General features: G+C 39.1%; 1 protein-coding gene across 5 annotated transcripts in view; it reads right to left on the minus strand.

Annotated features, from left to right (window-relative positions):
* Positions 1 to 7,304: 7,304 nt before the first annotated feature.
* The window catches only part of CDKL5 (cyclin dependent kinase like 5), a 179,781-nt gene continuing 165,058 nt past the window's right edge, over positions 7,305 to 22,027 (minus strand). For 4 of the 5 annotated variants that reach the window (XM_036270962.1, XM_036270965.1, XM_036270964.1 and 1 more), the window contains exons 16-18: positions 19,893 to 19,992; positions 14,902 to 15,021; positions 11,905 to 12,291 (exon numbers count right to left, since the gene is read on the minus strand). In XM_036270962.1, coding sequence (XP_036126855.1) covers positions 11,905 to 12,291; positions 14,902 to 15,021; positions 19,893 to 19,992 — 607 coding nt within the window. Of the gene's footprint in view, positions 9,827 to 11,904; positions 12,292 to 14,901; positions 15,022 to 19,892; positions 19,993 to 22,027 lie in introns of those variants that run through there. The other variant, XM_036270966.1, reaches the window with a different exon arrangement.

Consider the following 22,027-nt stretch of genomic DNA (forward strand, 5'->3'; position numbering starts at 1 on the left):
ACTCGATGTGTCCCTTCACGTCGATGTTTCTCCATCTCTCTCCCTCCCGCTCTATCTGAACAAAAAATGGAAAAATGTCCTCGGGTGAGGATGAAAAAAAAAAGAAAACAGTTGGCCTGGGAGCTATCACTGGCTACACAGAGAAGGCCCGTTAGCTAAGCCCATTAGCTTTGTATGTAGTGGTTGGGACCTGTGTACTTAAGAGAGATGCGGCTACACCCCCAGTGAGCACACCTTCCAACTTCTGCTCCCTTGCCTTGAAAATACACAAACCTGCCTGTTACTGATGCTGCAACCTCCTTGGGAAGGAACGGGTCTGGACTGAGCCTGGCATGAGCCTGGCCTTCCCCTCCTGGAGCAGCTCATTAAGCAGGGAGCTTAGGAAACGACAGTCTAAGTCACCCTTGTCATTTATAGCTCAGCCTGTTTTAGGGTCCTTCTCTGGGGAAAGCTAATGACATGGCAGGTGGGCAGGAGAGGATATAAAAGTAGGAAATGGGAGGGTAGAATCAGAGGATGGGGGCCCTCCAACAAGACTGGGGGATCCAAGACTATCCTGGCCCTTATGCAGTGCAGCCTTTCCGAGCTACTGTTTTCAAATGCCAAGCTGAGTGACTAGACCCATACTAACACGATCCTGGACATCACATTCACCCTGGCAGCCTCCTAAAATCTCTAAATCTCTTCTCTGGTGTCATTGGGTTAAGAAGAGTTTCATATTTAACCCAGCCTCTACACTTGAACCTGGAAAAATGCTTTTTTGTGCTCCATCTTCTCTCAAATATAAACAAATCAATTCGGGGGGGGGGTCCTTCTCTGGTCTTAGAACACATGGACAAATGCATTTTGAACAGAACACCTGATTGGATACCCTAACTGGGAAAGTTGAATGAACTTTTATCATGACATGCATTGTCAGGGAATAAAGGTTCAGGTCCTCGACAACTGGCAGTCCAAACACAGGAGAGGAATCGAGTTAAAGGGAAAAAAGAATGAAATGGTGTGAGGTAGGAATAAAGGTTCTCCAAATAATTGTTCATGTAGGAAATTTTTGTTTGGTAACAGCTTTATTGAGATAAAGTTCACACACCATACAGATTTCACCCATTTAAAGTGTACAATTCAGTGACTTTTAGTATAGAGTTGAGCAGTCATTATCACAATTGATTTTTTAAAAATTTCATCACCCCAAAAAGAAACCCCGTATCCATTAGCTATCACCCCACCAACCCACTTGCCCACCCCAGCCTTAGGCAACCACTGATCTATTTCTGTTACTGTAGCCTATTCTGGACTTTTCTAATAAACGGAATCATATACAATATGTGGTCTTTTCTGTCTGGATTCTTTCGCTTGCCAGTGTTTTCAAGGTTTGTTCATGATGTAGCATGTATCGTTTTATGGCAGAATAGCACTCCACTGTATAGACAGACCACATTATATTATCCATTCATCCGTTGATGGGCATTTGGATTATTTCCATGCTTTTGGCTATAACAAATAATGCTGCTATGAAAAATTATGTACCAGTTTTTTTTTTGTTGTTTTTTTTTTGGTACGTGCCCCTAGCCGCTAGGGCCCAGCGGGAACTGAACCTGGGACTCTCTGGTCCACAGGCCAACACTCCAACGCTGAGCCAAACAGGCCAGGGCTGTACCAGTTTTTATGTAGACATGTTTTCATTTATCTTGGGTATATACACCTAGGAGGGGAATTGCTGAGTCATATGGTAACTCTATGTTTAAACTTTTGAGGAACTGTCAGATTTTCCAAAGTGGCTGTACCATTTTACACTCACACCAGCAATCTAGTAGGGTTCTAATTTCTCTACAGTTGTTATTATCTGTCTTTTTGATTAAAGCCATCTGGGGTATATAAAGTAGTATTTCACTGCAGTTTTGATTTGCATTTTCCCATGCATGACTAATGATGCGAAGCCTCTTTTCATGTGTTTATCGGCCCTTTGTATACTTCTTTGGAAAAATGTCTATTCAGATCCTTTGCTCACTTTAAATTCAGGCTTTTTATTGAGTTGTAAGGTTTCTTTATTTTAGATACAATTCCTTTATCTGACATATGATCCGCAAATATTTTCTATTGTTTATTTTATTTTTTTAAATTTTCTTGAAGGAGTTCTTTGAAATACACATTTAAAAATTTTGATGAAGTCCAATTTATTTTTCTCTTTTGTTGCTTGTGCTTTTGGTGTCATATTTGGGAAACCGTTGCTAAATTCACATCATAAAGATTTACTCCTATGTTTTCTTCTAAGAGTTTTATAGTATAGCATTTAGATCTTTGAGTCATTTTGAGTTAATTTTTATATATGGTATGAGGGTTCCAACTTCATTCTTTGCATGTGGGTATCCAGTTGTCCCAGCACCATTTGTTGAAAAACAAAAACAAAAAACTATCTTTTCCCACTGGTATACTTATTGAAAAAAAGCAGTTGACATAAAAATGAAGGTTTGTTTCTGGACTCTCAATTCTATTCCATTGATCTATATGTCTATCCTTATGCCAGCACCACACTGTTTTGATTATTGTAGCTTTGTAGTAAGTTTTGAAATTAGAACATGTGAGTCCTCCAACTTTGTTCTTCAATATTATTTTGACTATTCTGAGTCCCTTGAATTGCCATATAAATTTTAGGATCAATTTTTTTTTTTTTTTTGCAAAGAAGTCAGCTGAGATTTCACATTGGAAATTGCTCGACACTTCAGAATTTAATAAACAATGAGGTTCTGAAATCCGTAAAATGTTTATCTGTAGGTAATTTGTTTACAACAGCATATGAATTTTTTACTTCATTGAATTAATGCCAGAATGTAAAATAAATAAAACCTAACGGAATTTTGCTATTAAACACATGAACTATGTTTGCAGTATTACTTTTGTGGGGGAAACTTGCAATTAAAAAAAAATATATATATATAATATATATATATATTATATATATATATATTATAGCAAAAACTCATTCCCTTACCTTATGTTAACATGTTTACTTTTATTTTTAGAAATGCTTGAGTGTGGGGTACACTTGTTGGAGATTTTTTTTTTAAATTGTGGTAAAATATAACATATTGCAGGAGATTTTAAAACAGCTACATTAAATGCTATGAACAAAAAAAGTAGCAGTAAATGTTGCCAAGATAAAGAAAAGTCTGAGCTGATTTGGATATTCGGTGTGGGAGGAGGTTACTTGGACAAAGCAAAGGTATTTCAAAATAAAGATGCCACTATGAATCCAGTATCAGAACCTAGAAGACTGTACATACACCTAAGTGAGGCTTTGAACAGACACTGCCAGAAGCCCATCTTTTTGTCTACCTGCTACTGCTGAGGCCTGCTGACAAATGTCCAGCTGTAAGGGCTGTTGCTTCCCTGTGATCCAAGAGTAGCTCCAAGCTACAAGTGACAAATCACAGTGTTTCTTAACCTGGACAATTCTACAGAGCTGATGTGAAGATCAAATAGGATAAATGTATCTAAAGGGCTTAATGAGGTCTCCATAGCTGGCAGTCAAGATTCAGTGACAATCCTTTTCAACTTCATAGGGCTGCCAACTGGGGCACAAATACTAGCAATACTGTTGTAATAGCTAATATTTATTGAGAACCTATCAAATGCTTTGCAGGTTATCATCTCATCAAATCCCCCAAAACAGCCTTATGAGGTAGGTACCATTATTAATATTCCCAGTTAAAGATACGGTCACTGAGGCATAGAAAAGTTAGGTAACTTGCCTAAAGCCAAACAACATATAGGATTCCACTCAGGCAAGCTAACTCCAGATCCTGTGCTTTTAACCACTTCACCAGTCTCTGGACCTCTAGTGACTTGTTTCAATGAAATGCTCTGGTCTCAAATCAAATCAATTACCACCTGCTGGGAGATGGGAGGAAAGGTGGCACACTAATCCCACATGTCATGAACCCCATGTCCATTTCTATATATGGAGACACAGCAACTGCACTGTTTGTTAGTATTGAAGAGCAGGCTTTACAGTGAACATACTAGGCTCCAAATCCAAGCTGGCTGACCTTGGGCAAGTTAATGTAAAGTCCACAGACCTCAGTTTTGTCATCTACAAAATGGGGATACAGCTTGTTTCATTGTGCTGTTCTGAAAAGCAAATGTAGTAATAAAAGTAAAACACTTTGTATTGTGCTCAGCCATAGTAAGTGCTATGAATATAAAAAGAATTACAAGCCCCAGATACTTTTTACGTCTTGATAAAAAGTATAATTGAAATCACAGGTTTCCATGATTTAAGGAGAAACCTGGAGCAAAGAAGTTGGTGATACAGTGCTTATAAGAATGCCAAGCACTGGATTTTAGCTGCTGTCCTTTGTTTAGAAAGATAAAGTTGGAGAGTATTTAGATATGTTATCTCAAAATTTAAGTTCTTTCGTCCTGACTGAGCATTTAGTCAGTAGGTCCTATCCTTAAAGACAAAAGTGAAGGCCTAGAACAGGTTAGTAAATCTGGCACCTGACCTGTTTTTGTAAATAATTTTACTGGAACACAGACACACTCATCATTTTCAAATGCTGCCTCTGCACCCAATGGTAGAGTTGAGTAGATGAAACTCTATGGCTCATAGAGCCTCAAATATTTACTATTTGGCTCTATACAGAAAAAGTTTGCCAGCCCACTGCTCTAAAACACAAAGAAATCCTTATTTAGCTGTCCACCTTGGCTTTCTCCACAGCACTGAGCAGGAGGCTAGCATCTCTTCCCATCCTCCTGGACCCACCAAGTGATCGACTAGGAACATGCAAAGGAGACAACACTCAAGTGTAAAAGAAACCAGTTTCCAAAATGCCAGAAGGGGAAAAAAGCTTTATAAATACAAAAAAAATATCAACATCATTAAATAACAGGATTTGCCCTGCTTTACATTAATTTCAGTCCCTTATACTGATTCCAACTTCAACGGCCCATTATCCCTTATTTGAATTCCAACAAGTTCTTTACAAAGAAGGAACTAACCGAAGAGCTGCTTGCTATTCAAACTTGAGGGACAACAGTGCTCAAGACTGGGATGGCCTGGCAATCACATCAGTCAGTGCAAAATCTGCATTTTATTAAAGACATTTGGGAAGGTCCATTCAAAAATACATTGTGCTCAGTAAAAATTAACCATTTCATGCTCATAATTAAGGTTACCACGGAATAGATATTTGTATAATATTTACAGCAACAATAGAAATTTTACAGAAGTTTAGAATGGAATACATGCCAGAAAAAACTTGATAAGATGTACGAACACATGATACAAAGAGTTATATAAACACTTTACAAATGGTTCATAATTAGCTTGTGAGGAATTAAATATTCAACACTTTAAATTCAGTTTGGATTCAAAAATTAAAAAGGTTAACACCACAGCACACCCTTGCCACAGTAAAAAGTATGGAATTACACTTTGCATTATGGATTTATAAAGTCTGTGCAATTAAGAATTTCCACTGATTCTTCAACTACTACAAATTTGGATGTTATATCACTCTGGCTTATCCCTATTTTTGTTTTCATGCACGAGCAGGGTTCTCAAAATCGCCCTGCCCTGTGTCTTCCCAGATACCACCTTCAAACTTCCTAGAGATTGAAGAAGCTCGGAATAGTCTTCTAAGTATATACAGAATAACTACCTGAATTCAAAATGGCACAAAAGCAATTCTTGGAGATAGAAATTAGGGGCCACTATTTTGTTTGGTTTAATTGTTTCTGTTAATTAATCCAAGTTTACAGTGAGAACTGACTTCTTGCAATCACAGCATTACCCCTCCAGCCTGACTCCATCAGTGACCAAAGAGGAAACAAGGAGAGGGAAATAGACTGAAAGGACTATATATAACCAATCGTATATCTCTAGTGAAAATGGATTTTGTATAAATTTTGCTTTCCACTGTGGAAAACCTAAGCCATCATAGAGAACTTCAAAGTTCTCCAGAAGAAAAAGCATCTTTTATTTCGTGAACCTCTGAATGCTTTGTAACTGGAGCTTTTGACAACTCTGGCGATAAACACTTTAATCCCCCAACAGGGACAAAAGTCAAGGCATCTACCTTTTCCATTCCTGGGTTTCATCTGATTAACCCTGAAGCAAAACACTAGGACAAGCTTGTCTATGCCTGAAATGAATCACATCAGGCTTTTGGGCAAGTACAATCCCAAACCAAAGGAAGTCCTGAGGAATTCTTAGCAGTCTGTCAAAATGGAGGGGATGGAGGAACAGATAAGGCCTCTTTCTCCCTGATACTCTGCGCTGGAAGAGTAACAAACAAGGCAACTTCTATTCTGCATACAACATGGAGACCGTTTTTTGTTTTTCTTTTCAGATTCCAATGGAGGATCAAAATATGACCCAAGGATCAAATGGGGTTCAGAGAGCTTAACCTTGTAGGTAATGAAGGGCCTTAGAAGTGAAACCGGTTTCACTGACGCCGCTCTCTGGCCCTAGAAATCCAACGTGCAACTATTACAATTTTTTTTTTCTGGCAAAACAAAAAGACAAATCTCCCTCAAATTTGGGAGTAAACAGTTAATGAATGAAAATACAAGGCAGGTTGTGATCATACTTAAGAGCCTATAGGAAATACACAGAAAGGTGGGTCAGTGCCCAGAGTGAAAAAAGGTAGAGTCAGGACCAGGCCCAACGCTGATGAATTAACAAAGCACGATGGGAAATGGATATTCACGTAGTAACTGACTTGGCACAGGAGTCTATGATCTTTTATAGTACATTCAATTAAAAAAGAAGAAATAGAATAGAATAGGGCAGCAGGCCCAAAGTTTCCTAGCCACCTTACTTTCACCACATTGTGTGTATACAGACGAGGGACTCGTCCTGTCACAGCTTCATTTTCTTGTATTTACTCATGGTTTCTAAGACAGAACTTTTTACCCAGCTGAATCAGACTTTGAGATATTCTATACCTCAGCTGGTCAAGACATAAAAGGAAGAAATCAGAACCACTTACAACTTTGTGTTTTGTTAAGTTGGCCCTTTAAGTCTCTGAGAGAATCTTCTTGTGAGATTCTGGACCTGGGGATTAGCGACAGGACACTTAGAACATTTGTACTGTCTTTTCTGCTGCCCCTTTTAAAGGCAACATTTGTTGCCAGCTGGTGTGGTTCAGTGGATTGAGCATTGGCCCACGGACTGAGCGGTCTGGGTTTGATTCCCGGTCAGGGCACATGCCTGGGTTGTGGGCTCGGTCCCCAGCAGGGGGCGTACAGGAGGCAGCTGATCGATGTTTCTCTCTCACATCGATCTTTCTCTCTCCCTCCCTCTCTCTCTAAAAATATCAATAAAAACATATTTTTTTAAAAAGAAACCATTTGATTTTAACTGTAAATAAGTTTTCTCTGCCTACACACTTTATTAGTGATGAACTGAAGGAAGTAAGGAAGTAATTCAGTATTTTCTGACTTGGTTCAGTGTATCATACCACATTCCCAGTTCATAAAAGTATGAGTCTGTGGATCTTAGTGCTCACATGGAGCTCAATATCCCACTATAATGCAGGAAGTAACGAACTTCTAGATATAAAAGCAGTGCTCTCCAGAAAAAATGTTCTGATCAGGAGAGAATATGCAGATTTCTGAGTCCCAGCTGAGCTCCAGGAATAAGTTGCAATGAGCGATTGCCCTTGCTGAAAGTTGGGTCACCACCAGGACCTAGGTGAATAGAAATAAACAGCGCCTTCTACACACTTGAAAAGTAATCCTCTCGCTTTTAAAAAAAGCTGTACACTTATGAGTCATTCTCAATACATAGCTAGAAGAATAAATGGCTTTTTTCCTTATTTACTCTAAAAACTAGTTTAAGAAGTGTGAGGATACTATGACGTTAACTAAGAGGAGCTGGGAAGGAAAAATGGGATAGCATTTCCTAGAGAAGTCCACTAATTTTCAGATTAGGAACATGCTAAACTGGCTAACTCTACAACCACAACATACTTTATAATACATGACATGACTAGAAACCAGCGTAGCTCTGAGCTTAGAATGAAAAGTACAACTGCATATGGTGAGTCTTAAAGCAGGTTTGAAAACAGATTTGACCAAAGCGTACAGCACAAATACTCCTATAACAGCCACATCACAACCACCAGGTTTTGCTCCTAATCGGTCTGTCATATGCCAATATTTGTTAAGAGCTCTTAAATGGCCTAAATGAAAAACAAAGACATTTTCTTTTGGGAGACACAGCTAAAAGCCATGGATGTCTTTAAGCACTTGGTGAAAATCATGCCAATATGCCAGGCTGTTGCTCACTTCTAATATAAGCATCATGGGTCTATGAAAGATTTTCTAAGGAAGCTGACCTAGAATTTAAGTTCTCAAACACCAATAAAGTAACTCTGGTCTCCTCCCAAAGGATGCACCTTTTAGCAGGCCCAAGATAATGGAAATGAACAATAGGATTCCACGGGTTCAAAAACAGTGGTAGAAGATTCTTTAAAAGACTGGGATGCTGAAGAATTCATACCTACAGTTTCCTAGCCTGGAGAGACAAGGACAGGGCTGAGCTCTACCGACTGGTGGAACATGGTAAGAGCAGGGTTCTCAACCTTAGCACTGCTGACATTTGGGGCTGGATCATTTTTTGTTTCTGGGAGTGTCCTGTTAATGTAGGCTGTGTAGCAGCATTCCTGGCCTCTACTAACAACATGACAGTAGCACCCAGTTGTAACAAGTAAATATGTCTCCTGACATAGCCAAATACTGCCGGGAGGCAAAGTTGGCCCTGGTTGAGAACGCTTGCTGTAGAGACAGCTCTCTTGAGCCCCTTAGTAAGGACTACTTTTGGTCTGGGGCTCTGGAGAGAGGCTAAACCTCAGACCGGGACCAAATAAGGTTCAGCGAAAGTTGATTTAGAACTTCTGAGAAGAAAAAGGAGGATGGTGGTAAAGCAAAACTAGAAAAACAGCAAAGCAGAGTTTCTTTTCAAAAGGAGATCAGTGATACTTCCATAAAACAAAGTAATTGATAAGCCTTCATTCAACCATTTTATTCTTTAGGAAGTTAGGGCAGATAACAGAACACAGATGTCATAAAAATTTCTCTTCCTAAAGAATCAAGTCCTCATCATGGATGGCAAATCTCTGTGAGGTCGAGAATTCACTGACAGAGGAAAATAAGTTAAAAGCTAAGAGAGGGCCCATTAGATTTGAGAGGAAACTTGACCATTTCCCTGTGTGAGTAGGAAAAGCATTATACATGCTAGAAATGCAGATTGTAATTCACTTTACAGCTCACTGAGGTCAATGAAAAGTCAGAATGGATAAAAGCTGAGAAGAGGATAAAAGAGCTACCTCAAAAACACGAGTTGAAAACACTGTAGATATTTTCTGGCTCAAATCTGGGAATGTAAGAAAAGTATGTATTAACTCTTCATCGGTTAGGTTTACTTTGCTCTAGGTAGAAGGCAATTATTCTAGCCCTTCTTTGAAGAACCATCAGGAATAGAAATGATCTGCAAACATCTGAGATCCCAGTGTTAGCAAGGATGAAAACATGGGAAACCAGCCGCTAGGTGACGACGAGCCTCAAATGCCACATCATGGCAATGTGACTGCGCAGTTCCTAAGCGCACAGCACAGTGAGAAGTCTTTCCAGAGGAAAAAAATGTAGTTTCTGGTTTGCAAGGGGGAACACAAGGTACAGATCTAGTATGAAAAAGAAGAGTTACACACCCTTTTAGAGTCATTAGCATCCAGGCAAAAACTGCTAAGGGTCCACATCACTTATATAACTGAGCAGCTGCCTGGGAAAAGCCAGAATTCAGAGCTACTCAAACAGTACTGAACTGGTGAAAGAAACAAGATATAAAAAGAATCAAAGAGCATGCAAACTATTGGTGTGAATCAAATTGTTTCAATGATAGTACCCAGTTGTTTCATTTTAGTGCCTATTACACTTAGTAAATTAAATAAAAAGCACCTTAAAATGACCTCTATATATAATCAATGCACATCATTATAGTAGTTATATAAAAATGCAATATGCACACAATTTAAGCTTCAAAGAAACTAAGACTTTTTCTTTATAATCTTCATAATCATCAGAACTATGATTCTCAAAATCGTGGGGGAGGGGAACAGTAACAGCACATATCAGTTACAGCTAACTCGATTCAGGGACTGACTCTCTCAGAATCCTGGGACAAGTAATAAATACTGAGACATTACCTCTTTGAGGGGTGGGAGGGGACCTTTAAAACTATTATTGCTAGGAGCCTACTTCCAAAAATCAAATGTTCTTGATGGATGATAGTGTTGAGTGATTTCTGTCCAGGATGGCCCAGAGACATGGGGCTATAACCTTAGGTGGCCTACGGCCTTTATGACACTTGGCAGGAACTTGGGAGTTGAAGGAGATCTAGTGAGAGAAAGAGAAGTCCTGGTCTGATCGTGTGTGTGTGTGTGTGTGTGTGTGTGTGCACGCGCGTGCATAATCTTGTTATGTGTGGATGGTCCCAGGAAGAAAAAGTGGGTATAGGAATTTTCTCTACATCTAGAATTGCTTCAGGAGTCTTTTAAATGTACCGGAAAGAGCACAACAAAAGAAGTATTTAGAAATAGAGATGCCATACATGTATCTACCCACTCTCCTCCCCACCAAGAGTCTCTGGTACAGTGCACAGGATTCAGGAGCATAGAGCTGGTATGCCAGGTCTGCAGACAGGGGCCTCTTACAACCTTGCAACTAGGAATGTTTACTGGCAAATCTTTGGTCAATGCTCTATACTAATTCTAAGTAGAAGAGCACATTCTTTCTACAAAGACCCATGAGTAAGCCTGGATCTGTTCTCCCTCAGGTGCAAGGAACGTCCCTGGACATGAAGAGGAGCCAATTGTGTGAGGATGGAGACAAGGCCTGCCAGAGCTCTCACTAGCCTAGTCCACTTTCTTCCACCATGGGTTTGCAAGGAGATGCTGCATCCTGTCTGCTACCAAGGAGCATATCTAGAGGCTACTGCTGGGGCCTAAAAGTTGAGCAAGGTTCCTACTGTTACAGTTACATATAGCCACAATTCAACTCGTTTGATTAGAAGTATAATACTCACTTCATATTACAAATGTATAAAAATATGGCAGAGTGTCATAACGATACTTTCTTTAAATGATTATATTTATAAAACAGACACATATGTTTATCATATATATATATTTATATATAGAATAAAATACTCCTGATGCAATATATAAATGTTACTGTTTAGTTTTTATAGAAACTACCGTAGCTGTCCCACTGCTTCACAATGTTCCAAACAGCTCAAAATAACTTTACATTTAACATAAAAGATATGATTATAACAGTACAATATTAATTAATTATAAATAAATGTTACAAATCCTATCAAATATGGAAGTTTAGAAAACAATTTAAGACATACAGTTAATTCATCTGCTAACCCTTCAAAGGGATATTCTTGGATTACAATAAACCCCACATTTAGTCTAGGCAGAAAAAAAATCTGGGGTAAGGGCATCGGTCAACACGGATTTTTATTTCCCTTGCAGGGCCAGAACATGTCCTGGCTTTCCCAAGTTCAAGAGGGATTGCACTATAGCTGGAATGTAAGGGGGAGAAACTGGCAAGAATGTCTTCTTCCTCAATGGCACACTCTATCCATTCTCACGCAAGACCCGTGGAGACTGGCGATCCCTAAGGAACTCCTGTGGCTCTAAGATCCCTGACTAGCATTTGTGGCCGTGAGGAGCCACATGGCTCCACACATACAATATTGCACACACCTTCATAAAGCTGAAAATACTGGCTTACCACCCTGGCCCAGCCCATTCCCCAGCCCACCCTCCAACCCCCTCCCCTACCCCTCCCAACTGGCTTGTCCCCTCCCCCACCCCCCGCCCCAAGCACACATTACAAGGCTGTCTCCTTCAAATCATTCAGATTTGGCATTCGAGACCGATTTGTTCTGTTATAAGGGTGCCCATTTGGCCCACTCTTGGCTCCCAGCTGTTCAGAGTAGGAAGGCCCTTCTGTGGCACTCCGGGTCACAGAGGACACGTGCCAACCAGAGTCCATCTGACCTGGCAGCTGAAGGGCTGGTCTGCCCTTCGGTGTGGGCTCCTGCCGGATGTTACTGCTCCCACCCGAGGCCTGGTTCAGGGAGTGAATCCGAATTTCTGAGAAGGCATTTTTGACTTGTTGAGCTGTTAACGGCTGGAAGCGGGGGTCCATGGTAGCCGGGTGATTGGAAGCTGAAGAGAGATGCAACAGCTTGCGCAGTGATTTTAACGGCTGGCTCTGGAAGACAAGAGGAGAGTGTGTGTAGGGTAGACTGGAAAGCTGGAAGGAGAGGAGCAGATCTGACATGACTGCATGAAGCCAGGGAAGGTGGGCCCTGGGGGGAGAGGAGGGCCTAGCACAGCCTTATCTGTTCTTTTGTTGTTTTCCAGACAAGATTGAATGTATTTTTCCTTAATAAAGAAGCTTAGAAATCCAGAGAATAAATCTAGAGCTGGTGTGGTGGATGATCAAAGGCTTAGGCCCCTTCTATCTGCTGCATCCCACCTTTAGAGGGGGAGGGAGATCTATCTCATGCTTAAACCAGCAGGAAGAAGCAAAAGAAGGGATATGACTCTTCCTTTTGAGAAGATTTCCCAACAGTGCTACAGAAAGCAGCCACTTTTAGTTCAGTGGCCAGGGCTCAGCCATATGACCATCTAGCTGCAAGAGAAACTGAAACAATATAATGTTTCAATTTATATATCCCCATCTGTTCTTTTTTTGTTTCTTTTTTTAAAGCTGTTTATTATTTTTTAAAATTTTTAATGTTTTTCAATTGCAGTTTACATTCAATCTTATTTTGTACTGGCTTCAGGTGTCCAGCACAGGGGTTAGACAATCATATACTTCACAAAGTATCCCCTGCTCTGTTCTTATCTCCCCCATTTTCCCTTGACATTGCAAAATCCAAATGTTTCATTTCTGCCCTTTTATTTTTGGGTTTTTAATTTTTTTTTATTTTTTATTTATTTTTTTTAAGGGGGAGGATAAGATTGGAGCATCAAAAATGCAAAGCACAGAGAAACAAGCAAAAGTCCTACAGAATCTAAAACAATTCACTCACAGGAGGCCTTGGATTCCTAACATGGGCTCCTGGCTGCCCTGTCTGCTGTGTGGCTGGGGGACTGCGCTTTGAGGCAGAAGGGAGGGTCCTGGAAGCCATCTGCCCTGTGGGCTCCTCACTAGTGACAGGCAGCTCACCATCAGAAGAGGCAAGTGAAAGCACCCACCGTGAAATTCAAAGCCCTCCCAGGGTTACCTCTGGCTGCCAATCTTCAAGGAACACGCTTTTAAGGGCTCAGCAAAGTTTTAACATAATGTCGATGATCTCCAGAAACACTACAAGATTCGAAGGAACAGAGCATTGGAATCCAAGGGAAACTGCTCGAGAACTGACTCAAGTAGAAATTGCTCTTAGAGAAGCATCCTCCATGGCATTCCAAAGTCTGTCCAAGAAAGCTTTGTGGTCCCCACAGGATGTGGCACAGTATACTGCACACTATAAGTGCTCAAAAGTGTATTCTCTTCAAAAATGGAATTAGTATGATAACACAATGACATCCCTGGTGATTTTTATAGCCCTGACCATGTGTAACTATTGAGCAACTATGGTTGACCCTTGAACAATATGAGTTTGAACTGCATGGGTCCACTTATACCTGGATTTTTTTCAACAAATACTTGTACTATTTTCCATTTGTGGTTGAGTGTCTGACCATATGCATTGCTTTAGGCCATTTAAAAAAATATTTTCCTTTATTGATATTAGAGAGAGAGGAAGGGAAAGGGAGAGAGAGACGGAAACACAGATGAGAGAGAATATCTATGGGCTGCCTCCTGCATAACCCCACTGGGGATCAGGCCCACAACCTGGGCATGTGCCCTGACCGGGAATCAAACTCGTGACCTCTTGGTGCATGGGTCGATGCTCAACCACGAAGCCATACCAGCAGCTCTAAGTAACAGCTTACAATGAGAGGGTCAACAGCAAACCTATAAAAATATAGACCCTCTTCCTCCAAATCACAAATAACTCTACAGCCTCAACAGCTCGTCAGAGTTGTCAGAAATTATAGTACAGAGAAACAATGGATTTCTAAAACACTGAATATGATAAAAAAACAAGGTAGATTATGTTGCTATGCTCATTACAGGATAATGAAGATACAATTATTTTAACATTTCCAATCAAAATAATTGTTTAAAAAAGACAAACCTCAGTACCTGAAAAATTTACGGATTCGGTTTCTACTTATTATTCCCCCATTATGACAGAGAAATGTGATTAGACGTACCGTCTAATATGTACTTCCTAATGCAATTGTTTGCCTCTTTTCTATCAAAAACAGTATGGATTTAAAAAGTTTAAATAATCTTTCAAGAAAGCTTATCATATCTGTCTTTCAAGGCCCAATTTATATACTACCACCTTTAATGAAACCTTAAATCTTCCCACTACCTCTTTTCACTTTCCCCTACATTTTATGGCATGCCTCACTTTTTACCACCAATTATGGTTATTTATGGATTTTCTGTCTCTCTTAGGCTACAGAGTATTTGTAGGCTGGGCTGTATCTCATTCATCTCTTTAGCCCACCCCCACCCATATCCCCAGCTAGGTGAAGTCTAATGGAAGCTCACTTTTTTCCCTAGTAGGACAAGGGTCATCAACGCAAGATCCATCTGGACCCCAAGATACATCTGGCTATTAGTGAGGGTATATTCTAGGGAGACTTTCCAGAATATTGTTGTAACACTGAGAGGCTAAATTTCTCAACCCTGCCCCTCTCCCTAGGAGAGACGATCACTGTAGTCTAAGAGTCTAGGAGTGATGTCTGTGCCACTCACTTGGGTCTGTAGATCGGAGATCTTCTCAGGACGCCATTCCTTTGGTCTGCCGCTTGGGGTGTTAGCAGAGTGAATGGCTTTCTGCAATGTCAGAAGATCGGGGCCTTCAGAATTGGGCACCTAGAGCAGGATATAGACAAGGATTCAATCAGCACACCAATAAGCCTAATTAAGATATGCAACCACACCCCAAAAGAGAACAAAAGCAAGTCAACCAAACCTAAACTCAACCTCCCAAGGACCCCCCCAACAAAAAAAAACAATAAAAAAAAGAAAACAATAAAAAAGAAACCCAAACTCTCCCAATGTTCACAATGCAAGTGATGCTAGTTAAATTCTGCTGCCCTCTTAATTTTCCCTGCATTAGGAAAAATTGACAGATGTCATGCAGCTTTGTTAAAATCTCAACCCTTAAAGCATTCCCATGCTGTTAGTTTTAGTCGCTGTAAGAGAGAGCAGTTAAATTGGGCTGTACCAGGAATTGCTGTCGTATCCTCATTCCACATTGCAGTTAGGTTATGAACCAGTTCAATAAAACAAAAATTTGTTCCTGCTGGGAAAATGATCCAGACACTGTGTTTGGTGGTACTCAAAGAAGTCTAGCAGGTTTTCAAGGGTAGCAAAGTAGAAAAGTATGGTTTGAATCATAATCACAAGACACTGCCCAGTAAAGAATCTGGGTCTAGCATTATGAATGATGAAAATGCTGGAAATTTGTGCCACAAATTCCACACGAATGCAACTGATCCATTCACCGATTTTGGTGAACACAGTAGAGTAACGCCAAATGTCAAGCAAAAGCCCTGGCTTTAAACCAAGTGACCAGCAAAAGCTAGAGCCAGGCAAGAAAAAAGCAAATCACCAACTAACGGAAGCTGTTTTTTCATGGAGCCGGCTGGCTCACTCAATTTGGTCAATTCAACTTGGTTTCAAATAAACAAACTGCCAACCAAGTGTTGTTAACAAACTTTGTGAGCCAAACAAAAAGACATTTGTAAATTATAAATGTTAATCAAATTCTTTACAGGAAATAAGGAATTTTATGAATGCTGTCTGCTGACAATTGGCTAATCAGACAACCCAAACCAGCCTTTCACTAGTTTGTTTGCTCAACAGCCTTTTATGCTTCAACCTCCTTAACTGCTTCAGAAAATCCAGAACAGCAAAGAATTTATGTCTCAGTGAATTTATGGAACTGGCTCAGGTACTTAACTAGCACAAAGAGAATATGACCCCATGAAAATAAAAGACATGCTGTTGTCATCAGTAAAACAAGTTTACTGGACTTTTCAGGGCTACCATACGTAAAAATGGGTACCATGGGTGGAGTGACTACAGGAAGCTTTTTCAAAGAAGAACTATGCTTTAAATGATTCTTTGAATTAAAAAGAGGAAAGAGGGATTTCTTGATGCTTGGATTCTCCCCGTTGGTGGAATCTGTCTGCAATATAAGATACAAATAAACTAATTGCCAAAGAAAAGAAAAAAAAAGTGTTCTTGCTGAAACATCTAGCCCTTGGAAGCCCTCAAATTGTTAAATATTAACAGTCACTGAAAGAATGTGCTGTGTGTGCATCTGGAGGGGCACTGTGTCACTTCTCACCTGGAGACGAAGATGCCAACAATGTAACTTAAGACAGGCAAAAAACTTCTACATATATAGAGAATATGTGGTCATGATCAACACCTATCAAAGGAATGCCTAGAGACCTACACACATCATTCACATTAAGCTTACAAAACACTTAAGGATTTCTTTATTATCAGAAATACAATTATAATAAAGAATTGTGTTTAAAGAGCTACCGATGAACTTCAATCTCTTACTAGTTGCTAGAGAAGACTTCCGCAACTAAAAAAATCTACCACGCAATCTGCCTGTTAGGAAAAATAAATAAAAATAAAGATACTGCAGACCCTTTTGAACATGGTCAACTCTTGACCCAGAACACATCACTTGGAAGAGGAAGATAGCTGTTGCAGGGTTCTACTGTCAAGGAAGAAGACTGGTTCTAGGGTGTTAGAAATATTCACCCCATGGGAAATATCTGGCACAATTCAGAATATGAAATTTCAAAGTGAAGAAACAGAAAATTCAGTCTTTAAATTGAAGCACGATTACCAGTTGAGGTGCATACTAACTCGGGTACAACTACCAAGTTGGCAGTCACCATATGCTCTGAGGGCTTATGTAACTCTCTGGATTTGGAACTGAAGCCAGATTTCCCAAGGCGGCTTCCAGATTTGATTGAGTCAAAGCAGGCACCCTTACAATACAAAATTATTTTTTGACACCACTTGTCTCTGTTGTGGACATCTCAATTCTCAGAGAAGTAGAATGCGTGTAAAGGTATTCCGATCATCTTTTATAGATGTGTGTATGAGAACATTTGAGTAAAACAGCCCATGAAGTTCCCTGCTCCCATGATGGGGTCCCAGGGAAGAGTTAAACTTGCATCACTAAGGAGGCCACAAGAGAGCCAGGAACAAGTGGTCCGAGGCTCTCCACCGAGTGGGCTGGTGGCAGGGACTGAACCTTGGCCTGCTAGTCAGGAGAACCCACCTCTAGTTCTCTCAACTGATAGTGCGACTTCGGGAAGGTCACAACTTGCCTGGGTTGCTCCTATATCAGCGAAATAAAAGGGTTAAACTAGACTTAGTACCCATCGAGGCTTTAAAATGTGCTGCTTCTCTATGTGCTCTGGGCATTACATTTCCCTTTTTGAACCTTATGCAATGCTACAAAGCTTTAAACCTTTCAAAGCTTGGTTACCTAGTTTCCTTTTGCTGAGTTCTAGAAAGTGAAAAAAGCTAACTTTAATTCTATTTCTGCTCATGCGAAGGGGGCAGAGTTAATGAAATGCCAGACTTAGGAGCCTGAGGTCTGGAAAGATATATTAAGTGCTCTTTGGAAATCTTACTCTACATCCCCTAAGTCCTTAAAAACATTTTTTTAACTAAAAAAATCCAGAGGTACAAAAAACTTTTGGTTTGAAGGCTTAAGGCATTGTGGCCTGTGCAGAAATATTTTACAGTTACTTTACATACCAAAAATAAAATGTATGAAAACCTTAAAAAAGGATGTTCAAGTGGAGAGGATATTAGAGAATAATAATTTCCTATTTACCCTAACCTACACTATTTCAACATCTAAAATTTGATCCTAAATAATAAAGTCAGTCAACATGTATATACTCGACACAGGCCACAGTGAACCAGTGGCTTTAAGTTTAATGTTGGTCTAAGACAGATATCAAAAGCCAAATCTATACACAAATTCCTTGTCTGTCAATACACAGACATTAGGATTATTAATATAGTTCTAGAACATCTATGAATCTATACACTTCAATTCCTTGGTTTCTGCCACTTTCTTCCACTTAACCACCCCATAAGTGGCTATGGACCTGAGGTTCAGAACAAAAAACATCAAAATAGAAATAAGAGTGGTTAAGAGGAGGCAGTCTAAGTTCAATGTTCATGATAGACAAATGTTCTACAGACAATGATGAAAGTATTACTTTATTAGCACTTTAAATATTTTGAGCTTCTCTAATTTAAATCAGGTCTGTTTTATTCATCTAGTCTAAATAACAAATGTAGTAATATTTAATTGAGTGCCATTTTGACTTGAAATTCTGCTTTAAGTGAGTTTCAGTTAGAGATATAAGCAGTTTTTAAAAAATAAACACTTCAGGAATATCATGCTGCCATTAAAATGAAGATAATAAGATTTGTGTAGTAACATACATGTTGTGTGTATTGACAGACAGAAATTACTGTTAAAATCCAGATACAAAATTATACTAGAATGATTACTATTATTTAAAACAAAATAAAAAGCCACCTTTTCCCATAGACATATGCATAGGCTAAAAAGCTAAGAGGAACTAATACTAGTTGTTATAGGGTGGTAGATTAGAAATTATAATTTTTTCTCAATTTTTCTGTAATTAACTCATATTTTATAATGAAATATATAAATTCAACAAACAAGCAAGTAATAGAATAATCTAGAAGGGTAATTGAGAAGGATTATGAATATAGTTCTAGAACATCTATGAAAGAAAAATCCTTACTTTGGCTATCATTCTTTGCTACTATCATCTATCTCACCTTTACTAACTACTGAGTCATAACCCTAGAATCCTTTTCCTTTTTAAATAAGATTCAATCACATCTGAAGTAAAACTAGAAACAAAATCATTTAAAATGACCGACTCAACACTGTCTAGTCTGGAAGATGGCATAAAGTAAAGGGAGAAGCAGGCTTCCCGTGGGTAAAGAAGTGCCTGCTGGCCTGGAGGCCTGGCTTCCCCACGTTTTCTCATGTCACTAACCAGCAGAATCCTTGCTTGGGTGGTTCAGTGATGTGATGTGCACAGTTCCATGGAGGCAGCCCTGGGTTCAGACAGAGGGCTCCCAGGAGCTAAGACTCGCTCCATTGCACAGTTCAATCACAGGATAAGCATATCTTCCTACTAAAGCAAGCCCTGAAATGTCAAATACTATCTCCTCTCTTTGACTCTACAGCCCAGAAGTACACTTGTCAACATAGGAATTGGATAATCAGCCAGGGGAGAAGACTGAGTGATAGTTAGTTATGACTTTTAAGATTTAAGCATAAATCAAAACCATTTACTGAGTGTTCGCATATCTTTAACCCCTAGAGAGAAATAAATCCTGTAGCTTCATAGTTTTTACATGAATACAAATCCAAACAGATAAGACATTTATTGAGAGAGGCTTAAAGTGTTCTCTCTCATCCAAATTAAATTTCTTCTATTCCTGGAGATTCTGTTGAATCTAAAAAAGGCTCTGTGACAGGAGGATAGTTGTATAGAGTTTGAGAAAGAAACCTACACAGTGTTCGCATGTCAGGTCTCAATAAGAAAATCATTCACTTTGATTGCCACATATAAAATGCAAACTACCCACGGAGTAATGTAGACTCATTTGCCACTGTATATAGAAATTAGCCATCTACTTACTGTTTGAGATTTCTTCTTTTTCTTTTTCATTGACCTGAAAAAACCTTGTTTTTCTTTTTCCTTGAGTTGTTCAGAATGACTAATGTTTTCAGGATTTTTCCTAAATGAGAAGACATTTTTATCATATTGATTTCTCAATCATTCTCCTACCATTACATGACAAATATAATTAAGATGAAAACTGCATGTCACCAGGTTCAAATAGCCATGAAGATCAAACACACAGGTAAAGAGCATCTAAAAAGCACAGGAGGAACTGAATCTAATCAACCATGGTTAATGACTAGCCTTTGGCACAGACTCATTCGAACTAGCAATTTGAGCATTATTATAAATGATCTGTAACTCTGCTGCAGGACCATTTTCAGGCTGTTGAAAACCTCAGAATTAGGAGTCTGAAAAGCGCATGGTCTAAAGGACGCCTTTTTTGCAACCCTCCAACGGAAAGAGCAAAAACATTTTCATTATCTTCATTTTTCTATTTACCTTCTTAAACCCAGCTCAACAAGTTCATTATTAGTGGCTTGCCAAGGTACTGAACATAAGAAAAAAAAAATCAATGCTGCTACAGAAACATTATAAATAAAAGTAAAAGTTGCCTGAAGCTGGAAAATCCCTTTATAAAAATATTGTATCTACTTAATACTAAATAAAAATAGGTAAGTTAAGAAAAAAGTGTGGACAGAAAAAATGCTTAATATAAAGGACCCTTTCAGAATAAAAGCCTCAGTTGAAAATACTGACATTAGGCTTCATATCAATGATACCACCCACCAGGCATTTTAATACAAATAGGATATATTAAAAGACAGCAAACAAGATACCTTGGCCCCAACAAGTTGGCTACTTGTATGTTGGCAAAGGCCATAAATTAATTTAATTTATAGTATTTAAAAAGCAACTCAACTGGTATTATTTTTCAGAAGGGCACATTCCATTGTCTCTATTTTAAATTTGAATATCTATATGACTATGGAAAACCACTTTCTCAAATGATTGCATTCCTTCTACTATTCCCTAAAATCAATAGTGAAAACATTAAAGGTGACAGAGTTTACTCATATTTAATGGTTTTAGAATACCTAACAGCGAAGAAGTTACTAGAACATCTAAGAAAACATGAGAGAAGCAACATCATTTACTTGATTAAATCTGTGTGAAGGCAGAAAACATCTCTATAAATGATTACAGATCTACATGATAGAAAACATAAAGCTATTAAAATAAATCACATTGTCAAAGAATTTTCAAAAATATGAAGGAATATTCAAACTATAATACTAAGTGAAAATAGCACGATTCAAAACTTTCTACATAATATGAGCCTAGCCATATTTTTAAAATAGGAATATATGGCCCTGGCTGGTTTGGCTCAGCAGTGAGAACGTCGGCCTGTGGTCCAGAGAGACCTGGGTTCGGTTCCCACTAAGGGCGCGTACATCGGTTGCAGTTCGTCCCCGGACCTGGATGGGTCGTGCGGGTGGCAGCCACTCGATGTGTCCCTTTCACGTCGATGTTTCTCTCTCTCTCTCTCTCTTCCTCTCTCTCCCTGCCACTCTATCTGAACAATAAATGGAAAAATGTCCTCGGGTGAGTATAAAAAAAAAATAATAATAAAAAAGGAATATATGTGTGCACATACATACATTTTTTTAAAAGACAGGAAGAAATAAAATAAAATCTTAATAGCTATCATCTCTGGGTAAGAGAATTATTTTGGTGATTTAGCATTCCTTCTTTTTAAGTTCAACACCAAAATGTACTTAAGAGTAATAGAAAGGTTTTATGAACCACAAACAAATTTATTTGAAAAGCCAAGAACTCAAGATCAAAGACAACAAGGGAAGAGAGAGAGAGGGAGGGAGGAAGGGGGGGGAGAGAGAGAGTGAGAGAGAGAGAGAGAGAGAAATAGGAAGTAAAAACCATGACTGTTTGAAGGAGCAATGATCATTTCTTCTAGTGTTTAGCCTAAAAGTTAATGGGAATCCCAAAGACGTAAAAGCATGTACCGTAGGCCTGTGTTCCTGAGTGTCATTAGGACCTGCAATTTTACACATCACTGCGGAGTCCCAAGTTCTGAAGTGAAAGTTTTATAATACAATACAACCAATAAAATAAATAATCCATTTACAATG

The sequence above is a fragment of the Molossus molossus genome, unplaced genomic scaffold (assembly GCF_014108415.1).
Source record: "Molossus molossus isolate mMolMol1 unplaced genomic scaffold, mMolMol1.p scaffold_m16_p_2, whole genome shotgun sequence".
NCBI lineage: Eukaryota > Metazoa > Chordata > Mammalia > Chiroptera > Molossidae > Molossus > Molossus molossus.